This window comes from Balaenoptera musculus, chromosome 5 (genome assembly GCF_009873245.2).
Source record: "Balaenoptera musculus isolate JJ_BM4_2016_0621 chromosome 5, mBalMus1.pri.v3, whole genome shotgun sequence".
NCBI lineage: Eukaryota > Metazoa > Chordata > Mammalia > Artiodactyla > Balaenopteridae > Balaenoptera > Balaenoptera musculus.
In genome coordinates this window covers 42,413,666-42,437,259 of record NC_045789.1, presented here as the reverse complement: position 1 = coordinate 42,437,259, position 23,594 = coordinate 42,413,666, and the positions used below count along the sequence as shown (strand labels likewise).

Genomic DNA, 23,594 nt, shown 5'->3' with positions numbered 1-23,594 from the left:
GGTGGTAGGGAGACTTAGGTTTCAGTCTGGTGTATCCACTAACTAGCTGTGTGACTTTTGGAAGTCACTGACATTCTTTGGGCCTCTCTTTACCCTTCTGTAAAACAAAGGGGACTTAGACTAAATTTCTTTAGCTCCCTTACAGCTTGAAATCCAATGCCTCTTTACTAGGATCTGATGAGTAAATGTGGACAGTAAGGGAGGGGACTGAAGCATCTACAGGTGCTTTTGGTTGGACTGACTTCACAAGAGACCCAGCTGCAGCCAGCAGGGGTGTGTGCATGAACATGACAGCACAAATCCAAAGTCCTGGCTACTTTGTGAAAACTGAACTCTTGGAGACCACTGGATGGCAGGAATCCCTTATCTGGGTCCATATTTGACTAGGAGAAAATTACAAGAAGTCTGCAAGCAGCTTTCGGGTTGACTTGCAACCTACTGGTAAGGAAGGAGAACAAGTGAGAGAGGAATTCAGGAGGTCTTTGCTGAACGCAAGGGTGTGGAGGGGACAGAGGATTATTACAGCTCCTTGTCTGGCATTCCTGCCCCATCATCATCTTTTCAGACTAAAAGTACTTCACCTTTCCCACTATTGCCCTCTGAGCCATACATACGTCCTCTACAGAACAAAGAGAAAAGGGAAGTTCAAATGTTTCAGTCACAATTTTAAAACTGTTCTTAATCAGGGGTCCCCAACCACTGCTACCGGTCCCCAGCCTGTTAGGAACGAGGCCACACAGCAGGAGGAGAGCAGCGGGCGAGCGAGTGAAGTTTCATTTGCCAATCCCCATGGCTCCCCATTGCTGGCATTACCACCTGAACCATCCACGCTCCCCCTCATCTGTGGAAAAATTGTCTTCCACAAACCAGTCCCTGGTGCCAAAAAGACCACTGCTCTTAATGATCAAGATCTTGTTTGCAGCAGCTAGCAAAAGCCCTGCTGATCCTCAGAGAGAACCATGGCATGACTTGGTCCATTTTGGCCAAAGGCATGACCATTCTGATGTAAGAAAGCAGAAGAGAACCTTTGAATCTATCTTTAAAAACCCAAGGGGATATCAAAGGTAACCTGAATCAATGACTCTGCATTAAGTCAGGGTTGTAGGTCAGTACCCTAGACTGGCAGATCACAGCACATTTTTTACTTTCCCAGGCGGTTCTCTTCCTAGGGTTAAGTGATCTGAATTGACTGAATTCTTTCCCTCTGACACAGGCATTGTATGGAAGCTGGCCCTTTGCTGATCTTACAGATACCTCTCATCTAGGTCTAAGTGACATTGTTATAAAACTGCAGACCCATAAAGCACTATTTCCACTGGGAAACTGTGGAAAATCTAATATCCCATTAGATGGAAGCCTCCATGAAGGCAAGGATTGTGACTGTGTTTGCAAATCATTGTACCCACTATGCCTAGTTCAGTGCCTGCCACATAGTAGGTGCTCAATAAATATTTGCTGAATTAATGAAAAAAAATCCACTACAAATGTGGGCCTGGAGGAAGCATGCTTAGTTCAAATTTGATGATTTATGAAAATACTTTATAAAATTATTCATTCATTTAACAATCACTGAGTATTTTCTATATGATAGGCACAAAAATACAGAAAGGAATGAGATGGTGTGCCAAATCTCATAAAGAAGAGGGGAACGATATTCACTGAGTGCTACTATAAGCTAGGCATGTATTATTCATTATTTCATCCTCCCAGTAACCATGTGAGGTAAATATTATTACCTGCCCCCCAACTTTTGCAGATGAAGGAACAAAGATGTGCACAAAAGCCTACATCCAGCAAATGGCCTGAATTTATTCAATGACCTGGATACTTTCCTCCACAATATACTTTCCCCACAAAATAAATTTAAAATCACAGTGTGATGTTCTGTTATGTGATGTTTTGTAACGGAAACATAGGTTCTCAAACACTGAGTTATGGGCTTCCATACATGGTGGCGCAGTGGTTGAGAATCTGCCTGCTAATGTTCTGTTATGTGATGTTTTGTAACGGAAACTTAGGTTCTCAAAAACTGAGTTATGGGCTTCCATACATGGTGGCGCAGTGGTTGAGAATCTGCCTGCTAATGCAGAAGACACGGGTTCGAGCCCTGGTCTGGGAGGATCCCACATGCCGTGGAGCAACTAGGCCCGTGAACCACAGCTACTGAGCCTGCGCGTCTGGAGCCTGTGCTCCGCAACAAGAGAGGCCGCGATAGTGAGAGGCCCGCGCACCGCGATGAAGAGTGGCCCCCACTTGCCACAACTAGAGAAAGCCCTCGCACAGAAAAACGAAGACCCAACACAGCCAAAAATAAATAAATTAATTAATTAAAAAAAATTCAATAGATTAAAATGTAATTATTTTTTTTTAAAAATTATTATTTATTTATTTATTGATTTTTGGCTGTGTTGGGTCTTCGTTTCTGTGCGAGGGCTTCCTCTAGCTGTGGCAAGCGGGGGCCACTCTTCATCGCGGTGCGCGGGCCTCTCACTATCGTGGCCTCTCGTTGTGGAGCACAGGCTCCAGACGCGCAGGCTCAGCAGTTGTGGCTCACGGGCCTAGCTGCTCCGCGGCATGTGGGATCTTCCCAGACCAGGGCTCGAACCCGTGTCCCCTGCATTAGCAGGCAGATTCTCAACCACTGCGCCACCAGGGAAGCCCTAAAATGTAATTATTAAAAAAAAAATTGAGTTATAAACAAACAGTTTCATTTGGAAAAGAGGTTTAGGCTCTCAAGTTCAAGTTATATATGTTGGAAAAAATTCCGGTAATAGAGATGCTTTACAACTACATGAGCATGTAGTAAAATAATAAATTGCTTGAACAAAATAAATGAAAATTACTGAGTTAAGTCCTAAATAGCATCTAAGACCTAAATTAATGAGTTTCTAACTTATCATTATCATAATCCATTGTTATGATAAATAAAGCACAACACTGAACTAAGATTGTTGAAGTCCAAATAAAGTGCAGCGTAGTTCCCATTGCCAGCAAAAGAACATGAAAATGAGAAGCTGCCAGCTGCTCCTCTGTGCAAACAGCTTCTTCCTAGGACTCTGGTGCCTATTCTCAACTGTGCTTGAATTAGCCGGTAGATATTCATAATATGAACTGTGATCCCCGAGTGATGTATCGTGCTAGATCCTTTTTGCTTTATGAATGCTCAAACAGGAGGGAAGCCTAAAATTGGGAAATGAATTCTTAGACACAGGGCAACTTAGACAAACGCTCAGGGTCAGGCTGTCTTGTAGGGATGGGAGGCCTGTTGCAGAGGTGGCCACCTGACCTGCACGTCTGAGGGTCACAGAGAGGCTCTTGAGTCGCCTGTTTCCCTGGACCCTAAAGCAGTTTTGGGAATTGCCATTTCTTCCTAATGGGTGAAAGTACACAGGACTTGAATCATCTGCCCTCATAACACTGGCAGAAATTTTGAAAACAAATTGTTCCCACCCACCCTGCCTGGATCAGATGAGGAATTGGGAAAACAGAGATTCATGATCAAACCAAAATTCCAGCAGCTCAGAAAGTGCCCAAGGTGGTGGGAAATGGCCTAGGACTGGCACACTCCTCAAGGATATGGCCCAATCCTAGTACAATTGTGACCCCATTTACATTTTTATCATGGTTTCATAACAACTCTGAAAGTAAAGTCCTATTCTTATTTTTACAGATGAAGAAACTGGAGATGAGTGAGTCACAGCTAGCAACCATCAGAGTAAGACTTAAATCTTGAGTCTTCCAAATCCACATTGAATAATAGACTTTTCACCACAAACTTAAAGGGTGACCTCAGGAATACGTGTTGTAGAAGCAGTGGCTTTGGAGTCAGAACTGTGTTTGCCTATCTGGATGTACCATTTTTTAGCCAGATAATTAGGTAAGTTCTTTAACTTCATTAAGCCTTAGTTTCCTCATCTGTAAAATGGGGGCATGCACAACACCTAGCTCATGGGGTTACTGTGAGGATCAAAGGCGATATGCACATAGCATGCTCAGCACAAAACTTGGCCCTCATCAAAGCTAGACAGATGTTGAGGGTTTCGGGTCATGTTTAGGGCATGGACTCTGGAGGGAGGAATTTCCTTTCCTCCTCTGTAGTTTAGCATGCCTTGGTGCTCAAAGCCCCCTAGGAACATTTTATAGTATCTAAAGCTACAAGGATAAAAAGTTGACACAGGCAGGGAGTGCTTGGGCCTAGAATGGGCATGAAGGATGTCCACCCCACTAGGAGCACGTCTATGCCTCCTCCCACACTGCCATCTGTGCTGGCAGCAAGGACCCTCCATCCCCACCTGGAAAGCCATGGAGTTGGCAGCGGCCAGAAATATCCTCAGAGGCAGCTTGGCCTTGTAGGACCTGTGGCTCCACAAGCGATGGGCACCAGCTGTCACACCCAGAGCAGTCAGGAGGAAGCAGAAATAGGCTGCAAGACACAAGCAGGGAGAATGTCAGCAGATGTCAGTGCTTTCAAACTTCCCCCAACTTTTTTCTCTACTGAACAGGAACCTGTGTGAAATGGTATCAGGGGAAGAATCTGTAATGTGAAGAATCAGTAACTTGGGGAAATGCAAGCTTTTTATTGATTTGTAGCTTTCCAGTACAGGCGGAAGTGGAGAGAACTTTCCTCAAGAAACTTTGACCTTGGAACATCATTTTTTCTATATCAAAGGAATCTTCTATTTGCAAATGTTTCTTGCCAGTCTGGATACAAAATCAAAACCATATTAGTGTGCCTTTGTAATTCTTATGCATCCACTCTCGGTGGAGCTGAGATAGCTCTCTATCTTACTTCTTAATTGGCACCCATGGCAGGATGAGTTCTATGAAGAGTGTACTTCTAAACGGCAGTGCCCATTTTCAGTGCCCATTTTCAGGGCTTCCTTGGTTTGAAGGAACTCAGGCCAGACTTAAAGCAATGAAGTCTGGCTCAGGGCCAGTAAGAATGAGGCTAAAACTGACATCAAGGACAGCTGAGATTTGTCTTCTAGAGCTCCTCGCTTATACCATCACTATGATTGAGCTGGTCAAGATGGCCAGGGGGGGAATTTTTTTAGAGCCAACCTACAGTGGAGCTTATTATCTGTCACACATTTAAATATATTATCTCTAATCCTCATAAAATGTATTAGCATCTCATTTACAGTAGAGGAACCGGCTCTCTGAGAGTTAAATCCTGCATATAAACCCAGGTCAGCCTAGTTCTAAAGCCTCTGCCCAGAGACCCCATGCTGCCCCTAGGTGGTGGTAGTGATTTGCTCTTTGTACGACACTTGGGAAAGGTTGAGTGCGCAGTAGGAAGGAGACCCCAAGGGACCAAAAAAATCACGACTCCTAAGATTATTACAACTACTCTAGTGTTTTTAAAGCAATGTTCCCACACAACGCTAAATGTCTTACTTGGATTATCTTATTAAAACACATCAAACAACCCTTATAGGGTTTGTATTATTATTAGGACCATTTTACAGTGGAGAAAACAAAGGTTTAAAGAAGTTAACTAACTTCCTGGTGTCACAAGGTTAGGGAGTGTCTTTGCTAAGAGCCAAACCCAAGTCTGTCTGAACCAAGAGCAGAGTACCTGCCCTCTATACTCTCCTTTGTCTCAGGGAGACATCAACCAGGTAAATGGTTAGTTTTATCTTCACTTCTCTACACCCTACCCTTTAATATTGGATCTCAATCTAAATTTAAATGTGAGCTGCTTCCTTACTTGAGGGGAGAGCCCTAAGCCAGGCTATATGTAGGCAGGATCAGGTTTACACACAATCCTACACAATTTCTTCTAGCACTTAGCACCTACAAGGCCCTCCATAAAGAAGTGCCAAAGACCAAGTGACCAGCTGTGAGTACATCCCTGAGCAGTTGTGAATGGTACCCAGGCCAAGTTCTCAGGGAACCCTCCGTAGGACTTCTTTGGGAGAATTACTAGGGTACCATCAGTGTCGATATACATATTTAAAGGGAGCACACTCTTACATCTTCCAAAAGTCAAGTCTGACTGATCTTGACCTCAATCCATATTTATATGGTCTAAAAACTAGACTCACCCTTGGCACTAAGATTAATGAGTCTGAGTACATGTGGTTTTCATGAGCTGGACAAATTATTCCTTCTTTGAAAGGTTAAAAACAAAAAACAACAATCTGCCCATAAATCACAGAAAGTAGCAGTAAGTAAAAAGCTCTGACCTCTTTTGTTATTGTAATTTAACCTTGGTCATGAGTCCATGAAATGGACAGCTATTTTCCATGTCATCCCTGGCCTTCATGGCTCTGCCAATAACTTTTTTCCAACTGTCAAGTAGTTAGGGAACAAGTGAAATCTATAATGGATAAATTCAGTGTGACCCTTTTCTTGACAGTGGACTAAGACACTGGACCTTGGGTATAATAAGATGAATTCCCAGACTCCATGAAATATATTGGCCAAATGGAATCCCTCCAATCATGATTCCCAGACAGGGCCTTACCACGGACTATGGCATTGTCTTGTCCTTTTTAGGATCTCCAGTATTTCAGGGGTCATTTACATGGTTGGTCTGTGCATGTCTGGGCCACTGACAATGGGCTCGAGTCAGAGCCTGTACTGGGCAATAGTGGCTATTGGTTTTTCATGGTCCTTCTTTTGGCAACAGGAATGTGGCTGTGTGACCCAGGGCTGGCCTAGCATTACACCCCATCTTCCTTGTCCTGGGAATAAACACCTGACCCAACTTTTCTCTCTTCTGGCTTAAAGACTAAAGGTCACAAACCAATGCATGATTGTAATAGTAAAGAATGAGGCCCAGAAAGTGAGTCATGAAGATGATGGACAGAGCTAGCTCCACAAGAGCTAGAAGGATAACTGCCTGCATTGAATCACTGGTTGCAGGCCCTGGAGTTCTATAGTTCTTCTTTTGATCCTGTGGGCCTCCCCAGTATTTCTCCTAGTAATGTAAGCCAACAAATTCCCTTTTCTTGCTTAAGCCAGTTTGCACTGGATTTCTGACACTAAAATTCTGCAGAATCTCTAGGAAAGAAAGCAACCTTTTGGTCATAGTCCAAATGAGGATAAACTGCAAAAACCCTGGGCTGGATGTGAGGCTTTATGGGCTGTTCCATTAAGAGGACTCAGTTTTCCTATTTTGACAGGGCTAGTTTGAGAGGTTCTTAACCTGTCTTCTATGATGTTTGTGGAAATTAATATCCAAACAAGTTCTGATGAATGCTGGCTAGCTGGCTCTGAGGTATTAAAGTGCTCAGAAACAGAAGTGATGATTTCAGAAAAAAAAAAGATTAATAAGCAGTGCCAATAACTTTACCAAGTGACTTACACCTCATAGAGAAAGGTGCTAAAGTAATAGAAACCAGAATCACAAAATTACAGAACAGTAAGCGACAAACATGTTGGTCTGTATGCAAATAAGTGTCACCAATTCTGGTTATCTGAAGCCAAAAAGAAATGTATTAAAAAGATATTGAGTAGGGACCTCCCTGGTGGTCCAGTGGCTAAGACTCTGCACTTCCAATGCAGGGGGCCCAGGTTTGATCCCTGGTCAGGGAACTAGATCCCACATGCTGCAACTAAGAGTTTGCATGCCTCAACGAAGATCCCATGGGCTGCAACTAAGACCCAGAGCAGCCAAATACATAAATAAATAAACAAATATATATATATATATATAAAAAAGATATTGAGTAGCCTACAGAATTCATGGGAAGGTTGCAGGATAGGGCTTTTGTTCACAGCCTCCAAGATGGCCCCAGCACTCCCCACCTCCTGGCATTCACAGCCTTGCGTAGCCTCCTACCCTTGAGTAACTTGCTTCTAACCAAAAGAACATAGTAACATTGAGGGAATATCCGTTCCATGATTAGGTTACAAAAGATATGATTTCTGTTTTGCTAGCAGATTCTCTCTTCCCTTGGGCTTGGTGAAGTAAGCTGCCGTGTCGGGAAGGCCCAGGTGGCAAGGAACTCAGGGTTTCCTACAGCCACCATCCAGTGAGGAAATGAGGCTCTCAGTTCAACAGTCCTCAAGAAACTGAGTCCTGCCAGCAATGGTGTAAGTGAGCTTGGGAGTAGTTCCTTCCCCAGCTGAACCTTCAGTTAAGACCACAGCTCTGGCCAACAAATTGCTGCCTTATGAGAGATCCTGAAGCAGAAGACCCAGCCTAGCTTTACCTGGACCCCTGCTCCACAAAAACTATGAGAAAGTGAATGCATGTTGTTTTAAACTGCTAAATATCGGGGTAATTTGTTCTGCAGCTGTAAGTAACTAATGTAAGACTTAAGTAGGAAACTTCCCTCGAAGGAAGGAAGGCACTGTTTAAATCCCAGTTTAAGAACAGTTTGCCATCTACAGGAACAGAAAGTAGATTCACATTGCATGGGGCTGGGGACAAGGAGGAGAAGTGGGGAGTGACTGCTAACAGGTGCAGGGTTTGGGGGTAAAGAGTGATAAAAATGTTCAGGAATTGATTTTGGTGATAGTTGCACACTCCTGTGAATATACTAAAAGCCAATGAATTGCACACTTTAAATAGGTGTGTTGTTTCCACATTCTTTCTTCCCTCTCTTCCCTTTCTCATATTTTTCTTCCTTTTTTTCCCCTCCACAAATTAGAGGCCTTTGAGATAATAAGGTAACACTTATTAAGCATGTGCTCTGCATCAGGCATGCTTACATATATTAACCTATTTAATCTTCACAACCACCCTATGAGGTAGATGGGGACAGTTATTATCACCATTTTATTTATTTATTTATATTTTAATTGACATATAGTTAATTTACAATGTTGTGTTACTTTCTGGTGTACAGCAAAGTGATTCATATATATATATATGACTATATATACATATTCTTTTTCAGATTCTTATTCATTATAGATTATTACAAGCTACTGAATATAGTTCGCTGTGCTATACAGTAGGTCTTTGCTGTTTCTCTATTTTATATATAGTAGTGTGTATAATACTTCTTAAAATAACCTCCTTTCATTCACCTTCAAATACTTTGCACACATAAGATCATTGCAATCCCTATTACGGGAGTGATAAAATGAAAAGATCGGTATTTGGGAACAGAGTGCAAAAAGAAGTTGGTCCCCATGATTTCTTAAACCAGTGCACAGTAAAAGTCCAATTAAAAAAAGAAAAATGCACCACACTGCATAACAGTGTCAGAAGGGAGGCTGGAGAAGGGAGCCTACTCTCACTGCATGCCTGCCACGGACCGTCACTTTACCAATATATCTAATTTTATTGTTTTATTCCTATGAGGTAGATATCCTAATCCCCATTTTACAGATGGGCAAAACTGAAGCCCAGAGCCATTAAGTAAATGCCTCGGGATCTCACAAGGACAGAGCCGGGGCCCAAAGGCCAGCTCAGGGCAGCCCCAAGCCCTCTCCCCTGGTGCCGTGGTCCTCAGTCCTGGCTGCGCATTGCAGTCATCTGGCAGCTTTAACAGACGCGAGGCCCATGGGGCCCAGTGAATCAGAGATGCGGGCCGGCAGAGCGGGCACCTCTCTCCACAGGTGATTCTGATGCACTACCGGCCCTGAGAAACCGCTGCCCTATAAGGTACCTCCTCCCTTAGAGACCATCTGGTCCCATCCCCTGAATTTACAGATGGAGAAGCCCAGATCCAGAGTGTATTGTGCTCCCTCCAGCACTCCCAGAGCTGACCCCCACGGGGCTTCGTAAATGCTAAGCAACTCCAGATCAGGAGAGACCCGCTTGCCCTTTTGTGTGAACTTGGGCCATTTGCACTCTTCTCCTGGCGGCTCCCTTTGATGGTGAGAGCTGCTCGCCAGGCCCTCCACAGAGGAGTCTTTGATATCCAAGCCCCCGCTGGCGGGCAGGTGTGCAGGGGGGCTCCGACCGGAGGACACGAAGCACAAAGCATGCGCGGACCTGTCTTCCACCGAGGGAAGGGAAGAGGCGAGGCGGAGGAAGGACGCAGAGGGTCAAGGCTCCTGGGGACAGGGCCACATGGGGGGTGGGGTGGGGCCTGTGTGGGAGAAGACAACGCACTTAGATATCTGCCTTTCCGGCCAGCTTCAGTGTTTTGAAAGTCACACTTGGGTTCTGGCCAACAAATGACTGTTTCTCTTCTCCAGTCCTTCTGAGATTTGGTAGATAAATGGAGACAGACAGACAGAGGCATAGATGGATAGACAGATACACATAGAGATACAGAGATACATATAAGTAAATGATGGGCCATATGTCATAATGGTTAAGATGAACCTGGGGTTGAATCCCTGGTATACCACTTATCAGTGTGACTTAATCTCTAAACGTTGGTTTTCTCATCCATAAAGTGGGGAAAATAGTACCTGCCCTATGGGCTTGTTGTAAGGATCGAAAGAAGTAACGCACATAAAATGTTAGCCAGGCCTGACAAGCAGTACTAGCATATGTTCTTGCCCTTGGTTATGCCTGGTTATGCCCAAGGGTAAACTATCCCTTTCCCAGCTAACCCCCCGTGAAGACTCCCACACTTTTCATTACTCTAAGCCAGAGGTTCTCAAGGGGGTGGACAATTTTGCCTGCTCCCCTTCCTGGGACATTTAGCAAAGTCTCCGAGACATTATTAGCTGTCACAATCCAAAACATGAAGGGTGCTACTGGCATCTAGTGGGTGGAGGCCAGGGGTGCTGCTGAGAGCCCTGCAATGCCCAGATGCTGCCTACAACGAAAGGTACCACTACCAACAAGTCAATGGTGCCGACGTAGAGGATCCTGCTCCGATTTCTTGGCAACGTTCTTCTTGAAATCTGGTGTGACTTCACTGGCCTTGCTTCCTCACACCTCTCTGGTTTCATGGGGGAGCTGTAGGAGTAACTCACATCTCATATATCATATCATATATCATAGCTTAGCAAAGCATAGCATATCATATCATAAACAAGCTGAAAACAAAGAACTCGGACGAAAGAGCAATAATATTTTAAGTCATTGATTCCTGAACTTTAAAGTGCCAGGGGACCTTGTTAAAATGCAGACGCTGGGCCCTGCTCCCGGAGATTCAGTAGGTCTGGGGAGAGACCCACGAGTTTTGTCTCCAACAAGTTTGCAGGTTTGCTGATGCTGTTGGTCGAGGGTCTGAGTGTTTAGCTGACCCACCGGATGTGAGAAAGAAGGACTGACAAGGGACTGCAGCAACAGGGCAAGGCCCTCTCACGAGATGGTGTTACAAAGGATTGCAGTTAGACCCTATGTCTTCCCGTTAAAGGTTTGGGTTTACAAAGTTCGAGATTCCGAGGCCATTTCCTCCTAGGTGCTATTTCAACACTTCACTCGAAATCAGAACATTTTCAAAGTCTTGAAAACTGTGGGCTTAGAAGCAAAAGGTTTCTTTTTACTGTTAAAACCTTCTAAATTCTATCTTTTTTTTTAAATTGAAGTAGAGTTGATTTACAATGTTGTCTTAGTAATTCTATCATAGGTAGCAATAACCAACAGCCCCTCTTTGCAATCCCCACCCCCTTCCACTCTGCCCCCTTCTCCTGTGCTGCACATGGGCTGCAGGAAGATAGGTGCTCCGCTCCGGAAGTGCCCGCATCTTCTAGGAAGATTCAACAGAAAGGGAACGGAACAGGAGAGCGAAGATATATTTCATGTATTTTACAGGTACTGCCTGTTTTCCTCAAGTATCCTTCCTGCCTTCGGTCAGGTCCACTTAGACTGTTCTGAAATCCTGGGCAAATCCTCTTTTCCGGGTTGATTTACAGCCTATATGACAATTAGAATGAAAGTCACAGCAGATCACTAATAACGACAAAATGATAGCATAGCATGTTACCACTCTGCTGTTGCACCGCAGTATCTATAATTCAAACAAAAAAGCAGGGAAGAATTCGGGTCTTTTCCAGGACCTCATTCTGTACCCACAGGTCTCACTTCAGGCACTCAGGCTAGACCAGGAATCCCTGTTAGATGCTCTCTGGCCCTCTGTGTTTTCCAACATGGCAATCATCACTTTGTAATGAAATAAGGAATTGTTCATCTAATGCCATCTTCCCATCTAAATCATAATCTCCAGGAGGGCAGGGATCATGTCTGTCCTTCCACGTATTCTCAGCTGGTACCTGTGCAACCAACTTAGCTAGAGAAAAATATGCAACCATGCTGATTGGTTTCACTTTAAAATTCATGAATCTTTAACCTCAACTGGGCTTTAGTATTACCCATAAATCATATTACTTTCCCCTGGTCCATATGTTCTCCCTCTCTCCTAGATGTTTATTTCATACCTGCTCCAATCATCTCACCTCCCAAAATCTCCCTCCCCCTCCCCATCTGATAACTTTGCTTCTGTTTGAGAATAGCAGAACCTCCTCAGGCCCTACCACCTCTACCCACCCTCCAGCATCCAAGCCTGTGCACCCTGCCATTTCTCCATTCCTACAGATGGCCAGTCCACGTGCCCTTTAAGGCTGGCCCTTCCTTGTGCATCGCATCCCCTCCATCCTACTCGATTGCTCTGCCATTTCCCCTGTCTCTGCATCCTCAATATCCTCCCTCCATATTATTCCCGTGGCCTATAGCCACGCTGTTATTTTTCTCATTTCAAAACACAAAATTAAAAAAACTCTCTTGGGGCTTCCCTGCTGGCGCAGTGGTTGAGAATCTGCCTGCCAATGCAGGGGACACGGGTTCGAGCCCTGGTCTGGGACGATCCCACATGCCGCGGAGCAACTAGGCCCGTGAGCCACAATTACTGAGCCTGCACGTCTGGAGCCTGTGCTCCGCAACAAGAGAGGCCGCGATAGTGAGAGGCCCGCGCACCGCGATGAAGAGTGGCCCCCGCTTGCCGCAACTAGAGAAAGCCCTCGCATGAAACGAAGACCCAACACAGCCAAAAATAAAATAAAAATAAATAAATAAAAAAAATCCTTCCCTAAAAAAAAAAAAACTCTCTTGACACCCTTTCCCCGTCTAGATCCTATTCCATTTCTCTGCTCCCCTTTACACATAATTCATTGAATGGATTGTCTCTTAATCGTGGATTACAGTTCTTCACTTCCCATTTTCTCTTAAGCCCATTCAATTAGGATTTTGTCCTTCTTCTTTCATCCCCACCCCAATCAAAACTGCTCCTATCCAGGTCCAGACAAGACAGATGTGGTCCCTTTCCTTGTGGGCAGTCTCTAGATGGATATTAAGCAAATCATTATGTGGGTGATGAACACAATGAAGGAGAGGCAGAGGTGCTACAGGAGTCCCTGAAGGAGGGACTGGCATTCCAGGTAGAGGTGACAGTGTGAGCAAAGGCTTGGAGGTGTGAAGGTTCCTGGGAGGAGCACTGCCAAGAGGTTGGGTCTGACTCCTGGGAGGGGGTGTGGGGTGAAATGAAATGCAAAAACCAGGCAGAGGCCTGACCAGAAAGGCACATATGTGATGCTGAAAAGAGATATTTGATCTTGAGGACAAGAGGGTACCACTAAAGAATGTTACATGATCAAATTTAGAAGGACAGAAAGTGTCGTGGAAGATGGATTCTAGTGGGCTGAAATGATCACTTGTGCCAGATAGTCTCCATGAGCCCCTGCAGACACACACTCTCCTTTCTCATGCTGCTCTGGGCCCTAGGAGGCTGGTCTCTATAGGCTGGACCAACGGGCTCCTTCTGGGGCTGGGCTAGCAGCATCAGAATTACTTGAGGAGCTTTAAAATCTATACACATCTTCTAGAACCTTATACTGATGAGGCAGGGGTTTGTAACCCCAGGTGATTCAGTTATACAGCCAAGTATGGGAGTGATAGACAAGGACAGTGCTTCTCAAACTAATGTGCCTATAAATCACTTAGGGATTTTATTAAGTTGCCGATACTAATCCAGTAGGTCTGGGTAGGGCCAGAGACTCTACATGTCCTACAAGCTCCCAGGTAATGCCACTGCTGCTATCCCAGGGACCACACTTTGAGTTGCAAGACACTGGCTAATTCCTGCAGAGACGCATTTAGGACCAAGGAAACCTAGCTTCTCCTCTTGGCTTGTGATGCAAGCAAAAGGATTTTTAGTGACAGAAGTCCAGGATGGAAGTCTCATCTCCCTACCCACAGCCTATGCTTGCTCTTCCTACGTTCCCTTCCTGCTTTCTTTCTTTTCTCAGGCACAGAGTGAAAAAGTTTATTTCAGGTAGATTTTTAAATTTAGAAGATGAGAAAAGGTCTGCCTTCAAAACATCACAAAAACAATTCCGTAATATAAAAACACAGGAACTGAGCTGCTAAAAGAACTATGGCTAATGTTCATTGCAGCTCTATTTACAATAGCCAGGACTTGGAAGCAACCTAAATGTCCATTGACAGACTGAATGGATAAAGAAGATGTGGCACATATATACAATGGAATATTACTCAGCCATAAAAAGAAACAAAATTGAGTTATTTGTAGTGAGGTGGATTGACCTAGAGACTGTCATACAGAGTGAGTGAAGTAAGTCAGTAAGAGAAAAACAAATACCATATGCTAACACATATATATGGAATCTAAAGGAAAAAAAATGGTTCTGAAGAACATAGGGGCAGGACAGGAATAAAGACGCAGATGTAGAGAATGGACTTGAGGACACGGGGAGGGGGAAGGGTAAGCTGGGACGAAGTGAGAGAGTCACATGAATTTACATATACTACCAAATGTAAAATAGATAGCTAGTGGGAAGCAGCCGCATAGCACAGGAAGATCAGCTCGGTGCTTTGTGACCACCTAGAGGGGTGGGATAGGGAGGGTGGGAGGGAGACGCAAGAGGGAGGGGATATATGTGTATGTATAGCTGATTCACTTTGTTATACAGCAGAAACTAACACCATTGTAAAGCAATTATACTCCAATAAAGGCGTTAAAAAATATAAATAAATAAATAAATAAAAGAACTATGGCTGAAGACCATCTGTGCATTGCAGCACCTTCACACCGCGGTGAGAGAAGAGGTCTGATTAAAGAAAAAAAGGTCCCTGGATAGGAATAAGAATTTGTTAAACAGAACCTTAAGAGCTCTTAGTCATTACAGAATGGTGTTGACAGCCTTCCTCCTGAAGGAAAGTACGTAAAACAAGCTGACCAAACTGAACGGTTAGGGGAAGGAAGCGGAAGAGTTTTTTCTTTTTGTTCTCAAGAAAATGTCAAAGACTAACACTGTTCTGCTTCCAGCCCACTTCTAAAAATATCTGGCATCTAATGAAAGTGGCCACACGTATGAGAAGAGCTACATTTGGAGCTGTCGATCATTTAACATTTTACTAAAAATGCAACAAACAAACAAAAATCCAAGTTATTTTATTATTTTATGATCTATCAATATTTCTTCAGTACTACACCAAAGCAAGCCCCTGAGAGAGAACTACTCCAGAGCATAAACTAGTTCAGACTGGGATCTTTCCAGTGTGGCTTCCGGCTCCCTCAATGCCTTCTTACTTCCTTGTTCAGAACCTCTTTCCCTCCCTCAAATGACACAAAGCTTCTGGGGGGTTGGGGGGTGTGATCATTTTTTAGGCGTGGGAATCAGAGCTCGCTGGAACACCACAAGGAGAGCGCTGGCTTCTTACACAGAGGAGTGAGGAGGCGCACAGGTAAATCAGTGAATTCGCAGGTGAATTGCCTGCCTATCTTCTCCTAGCTGGTGGGGGGGGGAATACCATCTTACTCTTTCTTAGTCTTAGTTTTCTTATCTATGAAACACACACACAAACAAAAGACTATCTCAAAAGGTTATCGTGAGACGAATGAAAAAATATATATAAGGTTTTAGCAAATAGTAATATCTTAATAAACATTACTGAGAACACCATTATTCTTATCACTAGGCAAAGATTTTCAGACTGAGGCTGGGAGACCAGGAAGCAGGGTCTTCAGAGGAAAGGATGCCCCAGGTCTCAAGAGCAACTCTTTTCCTTACCCTGATCTTCAGCCCTCCCTGGTTCTTGGAGGTGAATTTGGGAAGAGGGAGCACGGTTCATGATACAGGATAACTCCCATCATCCTCTCTGTCTCTCTCTCTCACAATCAAGATCAAGACACAACTATCAAAATCAGAATTAGAGATAATTGAATGCAAAGAGAAAAAATGCACTGCACTATGGGCACACTGAATTTCCTCTTTCATTAATTATTCAGTTGTGATTTTTCTCTTGGGCAGTAAGTGTGTGTGTGTGTGTGTGTGAGAGAGAGAGAGACAGACAGAGAGAGAAATTCATATACTTCATATTGTTATAGATATGCTTCACATTGTGTATGCTCATTAATGTCTCTGACCATAAATGGGAAACTGCAATATCAAAAATGACAGTCTCCCTGAGGGAAGACTAAAATTTAGAAACAGCATCCAAACTGGTCATTTTGGGGGAAGCGGAAAAAAGAAGGATTTCTGCCCTTATCATCTGAATGATCTGGGTACTTATGAGTCACCATTCTCTCTCTCTTCTAACAAGCCATTTCCCTAATAGAATTAGGACAGCCAATGGTTAAAGCCCGGCCCAGAGGTTTAGGCAGGAGTCAGCAGGCCTGTTAGCAGCAGTGAAGCATGAAGATGTGTCACCCAGGCCTTCAGAGGGCTGAGCGCTGAGCCCTGGAGGGGTGTCTTGGAGGAAAGTTTGACAGGAGAAGCCCAAGGCACCAATATTGCTTTGATGTCTGAGCCCTTTAAAGGGCTGGGAATTAAAGTGAAGTGGAGGGGAAACGTCCCGGGAGGCACAGCTTTCTCTGTCTTCGTTCCTCCTCAAGGATCTCCTCCCCTTCCTCCCCCTCCTCCCCCTCTCTTCTGACCAGAGAAGGGTCCTCCCCGGGGCTCCATGTGAACACACTGGGCTCGGAACAAACGTCCCCCATGGAGCAGAGCAGGCCAAGGACAGAGACGAAACATGTTTGGCAGTGAGGTGCCCCCAAAGGGAAAATTGACAAAATACAGTTCTTCCAACGTTGTTTTTACCACACTAATGTTTCTGCCTTAAATAGAAGAAAAGAGTTAAAATTTTAATAAGACAGCATTCTATCAAGACACCAAGAAATCCCCTTCGATTCTCTGACTGGGGACCACATCATCGGGGCAGCCTGACCTAGTTCATGAACTCCGGTTTCAAGGGCCTCCGTCACACGTTTTTATTCCTGCCAAGTCTCTGTAAGTTGCTGTGAATAGCCCAAGGCAGATTTTTTTTTTTCTTTGCAGCAAAATCCAGGGCCTGATTTTCTGATCCTCACAGGTTTTGAAGCAAAAAATCCAACCTAATTTTATGAGCTGCCTTAGCAAACTGTCACCATTCCTTCCTTCCTTCCTTCCTCGATAAGCATGTAGCAGCATCTTCCGTGTGCCCTGCTGTCTGCAAGGTACCCAGTATGGAAACGGTCAACATCCCTCCCCCAAGAGCCTCGCAGCCAAACTGGCAGCCCTCAGGCCACCACCCCACAGATATTTTGAAAAACTGATCCAACAGTTAAAAATAGAGGATTCCAAGATTTAAAATCTCTATTTCTAGCTTCTCCTGAAAGATGGAAAGACCTGGCAACACCAGGTCACCTCATTTTCCTGTGTGGTAACGTTTTACCGGAGCTAAATGCCCTTCCCTTGCGACCTCGCCCCACTCACCCGGTACCCAGGTACGCACTAGGATCAACCCTCTTTGTTTATCACCCGCCCAGCCCCTGAGCTGGAGCAGAACCAGGGCTTTGTCCATTAGGCACTGAAGACACAGCACTGATAAGCCCACAATACATTTTCTTTGGAAGGAAAACAAATATAATAGTAAATATATAATAATGAATCCAGCCTAGGTAACATTTGTCTTTGCACCAACACAGGTGTAAGATATAATTTCTAATTTTTTTGATGGCGGAAGGGGCCCACAATGGCAAAAATCATAACTCGCTAAGTATAGCTGAGTTATACCAACTCCTGACTTGGAAAACTGGTGATTAAAAGGGAAAGGTTTAAGCATTTACCCTGTCTTTTTTTTTTTTTTTAAATTAATTAATTAATTAATTATTTAATTTATGGCTGTGCTGGGTCTTCGTTTACTGTGCGAGGGCTTTCTCTAGTTGCGGCAAGCGGGGGCCACTCTTCATCGCGGTGCGCGGGCCTCTCACCGTCGTGGCCTCTCTTGTTGCGGAGCACAAGCTCCAGACGCGCAGGCTCAGCAGTTGTGGCTCAAGGGCCCAGTTGTTCTGCGGCATGTGGGATCTTCTCAGACCAGGGCTCGAACCCGTGTGCCCTGCATTGGCAGGCAGATTCTCAACCACTGCGCCACCAGGGAAGCCCAACCCTGTCTTTTTAGAAAGAACTAAAATTCATTCCCAGTTGGTGAGGGAAAGCGCTTCTTTTCGAAAGAGTTCCAGCTAACAAATGTAGATGTGGGGAGGAAACCAGCCTTCTGCAACCCCCGGTTACCCCGTGTGCTATGTGGTGGGAACAACACCCCCAACCCTCCCTCTAGGACCCAGGCACTCATTTCTCCAACTACTGGAACTGCTGGTACCTAACAGCTCTCAGCTGAGTCTTCCTTCTCCCAAGGAACGAAGCTGCCCAGCCCACGGTTATAACAACGCCCCCACCCCCCGGGGGCAGCCTGCAACCAATGCTTAGCTGAGAAAGGGGTACAAAGGCCTGGCCCTTTGCCACCATTTGCAACATCTCTGAAGGACCATCTAGTTCTGGAGCTGCCTGAAGCACAGGCTGAGGCCCCAGCGTTGCAGCGTAGCTTCTCTCCTTTTCTCCCAGATGTTACCAAGCACAGTTGCTGATAAACTAGTACATGAATCTGCCTCTCAGAATCTGTTTCCCAAAGAACCCAACCTAAAACCCCAATAAATGAATAATGGATTCTGGCAAGACCATCAGTGGGTGCTGTTATGGGTTGAACTGTGTCCCCCCGAAATTCATGTGTTGAAGTCCTAACCCCCAAGTGCCCCCAGAATGTGACCTTTTATGGAGATAGGGTCTTTACAGATGGACTCTGTAGGACAGAGTGGGCCCTGAACCAATATGACTGGGTCCTTAGAAGAAGAGGAAATTTAGACACACAGGCACACAAAGAGGGAAGGCGATGTAAAGGGAAACTGGGAGACAACCACCTGCAAGCCAAGGAGAGAAGCCTGGAACAGATCCTTCCCTCAGAACCCTCAGGAGGAACCAACCCTGCCAACCTCTTGATTCCAGCCTTCTAGCCTCCAGAACTGTGAGACAATAAATTTCTGTTGCTTAAGCCACCCAGTCTGTGGTACTTTGTTACGGCAGCCCTAGCAAACTAATACAGATACTAAACTCATTAGGTCAAAGGATTGTTGGGAAGCAGGATATCCCCAAGATGTCAAAGCATCATCCCCCAGACTGCTTACTAATTGTAAAGGGGAAAATAAAATTTTACAAAGGAGGAATCTGGCACTTAACCAAGAGATGAAATTTAGCATCAGGAATAGTGGAAGAACTTGACATTGAGTGCCCTTTGATGTGATAAATATGAAGCACATCACATCACCCTTGAGGAATTGTTGCCCAAAATGCTCAACTTTAATCCAAACATGCTTTTATACCAGCTCCCAGTATACAGAAAATAAGGGAGAAAATCAAACATTCAGACAATTCAAAATGTGGGACGTTCTACAGAAAACTGGCCTGGTCTCTTCGAAAAGTCAGTGTCAAAGGTGAGAGTCTGTTCTAAAGACAGAGAACAAATAACAGTCAAATGCAATGCAATAAGCTTGATAGAATCTGGGTTCAAAAAAATCAATTATAAAAGATGTTTTGAGAACAACTGGAGAAATTTGAATATAAACTAGAGAGATTGTTACTAAGTTATGATAATCTCCTTATTTTCAGAGGATACATGTGGAATTATTTAGGAATAAAGGGCCATAACATCTGCAACTTACTTTTAAATGACTGAGAAAAAATTGTAGATAAAGCAAATGTGGCAAAATGTTAATAATTGTTGAATCTGGTAGTAGATGTGCTGGTGTTTACTGTATTATTCTTTAGAATTCTCTGTGTTCGAAAATGTTCAGATTAAAAGTCTGCAGGGAACAAATGTCACTGAGAGTCAATACACAGATACTAAATTTCACCTTTCTTCTTTTGCTTCACACATTAAAAACACCAACCAGTGGAACACAGAGGACCAGCACGTGAGAATATGGGTTAAACCTTGTTTTGTGCTGGCTTTATGATACTCAAGGGATTAAATATATGCATACTTCTTCCTGCCCACAATTAAGTAGGCCCTAAAATAAGTTGGAAAGACAAAGTCAGATTAAAAAAGAAATACTGTAAAAAGATATACATGTGGCTATGTTTCTGTCTTCTCTGGTCCTTTCTGAGTCTCAGTTTCCACATCTGTTAAGTGGGGAGAATAAAACAAATCTGGAAGGCTTGCTTTTAGGATTAAAGATGAGGAAAGTCCAGTGCCTGACCCAAAGTAGATAGGTGATAAATATCCTCAGAACTGCTGAGAGGTCCTCCAGCTCAGAGGTCCCCAACCCCTGGGCCACGGATCGGTACTGGTCCGTGGCCTGTTAGGAACCGGACCGCACAGCAGGAGGTGAGCGGCGGGCGGGCGAGCAAAGCTTCATCTGTATTTACAGCTGCTCCCTGTTGCTCACATTGCCGCCTGAGCTCCGCCCCTGTCAGCCTTATGGTGAGTTGTGTAATTATTTCAATATATATTACAATGTAATAATAACAGAAATAAAGTACACAATAAATGTAATGCACTTGAATCATCCCGAAACCATTCTCCACCCCCAGTCCATGGCAAAATTGTCTTCCATGAAACCGGCCCCTGGTACCAAAAATGTTGGGCACCGCTGCTCCAGGCGGTACTGGGCTGTACTGCCTCTGAGAGAAACTATACATGGCATTTTCTTCTAATGAGCACAATAAAGGTAACCTCTCCCATGCAGAGAAAACTGGGGACACATTTTGTTTACATTTTAGATGGTGCACTTCGTATTTAGGATAATAATCAGGAAGAATTCAACAGGGGTTTCTTGAAGGCCTATTTTAACAAAAAAAGAAAAACCAAGTCAGAATAGTTCCACAAGAAGGAGGCCAAAGTTCCCCTGTGATCTATATCAAGACCTTGGAATGTTTTATTGCTTTAGAAAAATAACTTCCCTGAGCTTTAGAAAGAAATAAATCTTTCCACTTCACATGCAATGTAGATGATGTTAGGCTATTCTCGGTGTTGAAGGAACTGAAGGACAAAGGCCTTTTCGTGTTTCGAATAAAACCTTGAATGCGAATTCAATTCAAACCTCAAGAGAGCTGTCACTGCCCATCAGCCAACACTAACTTTCCGAGGGTAAAACCCAAACCTGAGTTTTCTTTTCATTTCACCATCAACTACTCACAGTACCTCAATGGCACCTTTTAGTCTCGTCAAGCAAACAAAAATGACAGCTTTGGGTGGCACTGGTATTTGTGTTTTTTTCCCATTTGTTATTGTGACAGCTTTAGCTCATCCATGAAAATTCTAAGACATGATGCCTTGTGAAGATAAAGCCCTAAAAAAGAAGCATTTGATTTTGGCCCAAACCTAAGTAGCATGAAAGTGACAAGATGAGTCACAGAAAAGAAGCGAGGAAAAGCCACCTGGAAGGTTGACGAGCTTCTGAGGCCCTCAAGGGCCTGTACCAGTGGAGTGGGGACAGCATCCTTCCCAAAGGCTCTTAGAGGCACAGGCCACTAAAAAAATAACCCTGAATTTTCACAGCAAGGCTAATAGAACTTTCCCAACCAGGCAGAGTTGAATTACCCACACGCTGAGATGGAAAAAACTGGTTATTTTTATTCTGCTTGTTACGGAGGCAGCTGTATTTATTTATTTATTTAATGGAGACTTGCAGTGAAATATATTACACACTGCAATGTTGAACACACACACGAGTATAACTGAATAAAATTTTCATTAAACAATCCTTAATCCTTACTATATGCAGTGCACTGATATTGTCTGTTTATTTGATTATTTTTAAAATAATAGTCACAATGCAAACTAAAGTGTTTCACACCCACTCCTAGGTTACAATGTGCAGTTTGAAATATACTAGGCTGGGTGAAGCCCATGCTTCGTGGCACATTCCTGTCACATCTATACCCCTCCTCATCCGGTCCCTTTCCCTAGGAGCTGCCACGAATCAATCTTGATTGGTCAAGGAAAACAAGACAGCTTTTCTTTTTCCTCCGCACTTCCAAAGTTCTCAAGGGCACCCCTCACTGCTGCCCAGGCTTGTCCTATGGGGTGGAGGCGGACCCATCTCTAATGGAGTGGGATCTATTTTTCGTTACAGTCATCACAGGATAAATGAGGGGTGTGTTATACAAGGGGCCACCCTATCTCATGTCTGAGGCTCCTGGGTTCCCAGCCAAGGGCAGAGAGCTTTCCCCACCAGCAAGACCAATCAGATTCTCATCTCATGTCTCCTCATCCTTGGATTCAAGGGAAACCCCAAACTTGACTCTAGGACGAGGGGATTTTGGTGCAACAACCACATGCAGTGGGCATGCCACAGTGCTGCCCACCTGCAGAGGGTACCGCCTGCATTGTCTCTGGAACAGTCCATGAAGGGATGCCAGTCTCCCGGAGCACAGTGAGTAGTGCCCTTGCAGCGTGCACCCTGGCCCAGCAGCCAAGTGATCAGACAGGCACTCATCCTCACCCTCTTTGAGGGTCCAGGCCTCACGCCCGGCCTCCCCACATCAGGAGTCATGGCTCACACGCACCCCCAGCCTCTGTGAATGTTCTTTCATCTCCCACGGACACGGGCTGCTCTAGACTTTGGTTCCCTTTTTGTGTTTTTGAGAACTAATGGTCTTTCCTGTCTGTCCCTTAGACCCCCCCCAACAGCCAGTCAAAACTGTTCTGACTTCATAGGTAAATCCCTCACCGAGTGGCATTTCCCTGGGTCTGGGGAAGTTCAGCTGCTCTCAGCTTCTCCTCTTTGGCCTTGAGCTTTTCCATGAGCAAGACTCTCTTATCTCCTCTGCATCTTCTTCCCACCTGGCGCTAGTCCAGTAGCTTAAGCCATTTAAGAATCATCATTCTGAATTTACCTGTGTAGGTCCTGCTTTTGTCTACCTGTCCTTTTTTTTTTTTTCCTTTAACATATTTTAGTTCTCACAATTCTTCCCTGGCATTGCGTGTCCCCCGAGTTACCAGTTAAGGGTCTGTCTCCTCCTTCCTGAAGAGAGTCATCAGGTGGCTGTCCGCACAGCTGGTCCCAACCTGGGCAGCACACCAGGGTCACCCAGGGTGCTTTCAGAAGTCTCTGGAGCCACAGATGCACGCAGACCAATTAAATCAGACCTCTGGGGGTGGGGCCCGGCACTGGTATCTTTTTTTTTTTATTAATTAATTAATTTATTCATTTTTGGCTGTGTTGGGTCTTCATTTCTGTGCGAGGGCTTTCTCCAGTTGCGGCGAGCAGGGGCCACTCTTCATCGAGGTGCGCGGGCCTCTCACTATCGCGGCCTCTCTTGTTGCGGAGCACAGGCTCCAGACGCGCAGGCTCAGTATATGCGGCTCACGGGCCCAGCTGCTCCGCGGCATGTGGGATCTTCCCAGACCAGGGCTCGAACCCGTGTCCCCTGCATTGGCAGGCAGATTCTCAACCACT

At 44.7% G+C, this 23,594-nt stretch overlaps 1 protein-coding gene and 1 non-coding gene across 2 annotated transcripts in view; one reads left to right on the top strand and one right to left on the bottom strand.

Moving 5' to 3' along the window:
* Window positions 1–23,594, bottom strand: part of SCD5 (stearoyl-CoA desaturase 5) — a 146,895-nt gene that overhangs the window by 56,235 nt on the left and 67,066 nt on the right. The window contains exon 2 of the mRNA XM_036853350.1: window positions 4,293–4,423. Within this exon, the coding sequence (XP_036709245.1) occupies window positions 4,293–4,423 (131 nt within the window). The remainder of the gene's footprint in view (window positions 1–4,292; window positions 4,424–23,594) is intronic.
* TRNAG-UCC lies at window positions 7,470–7,542 on the top strand. Its single transcript has one exon. It is a non-coding gene; the product is annotated as a tRNA-Gly (tRNA).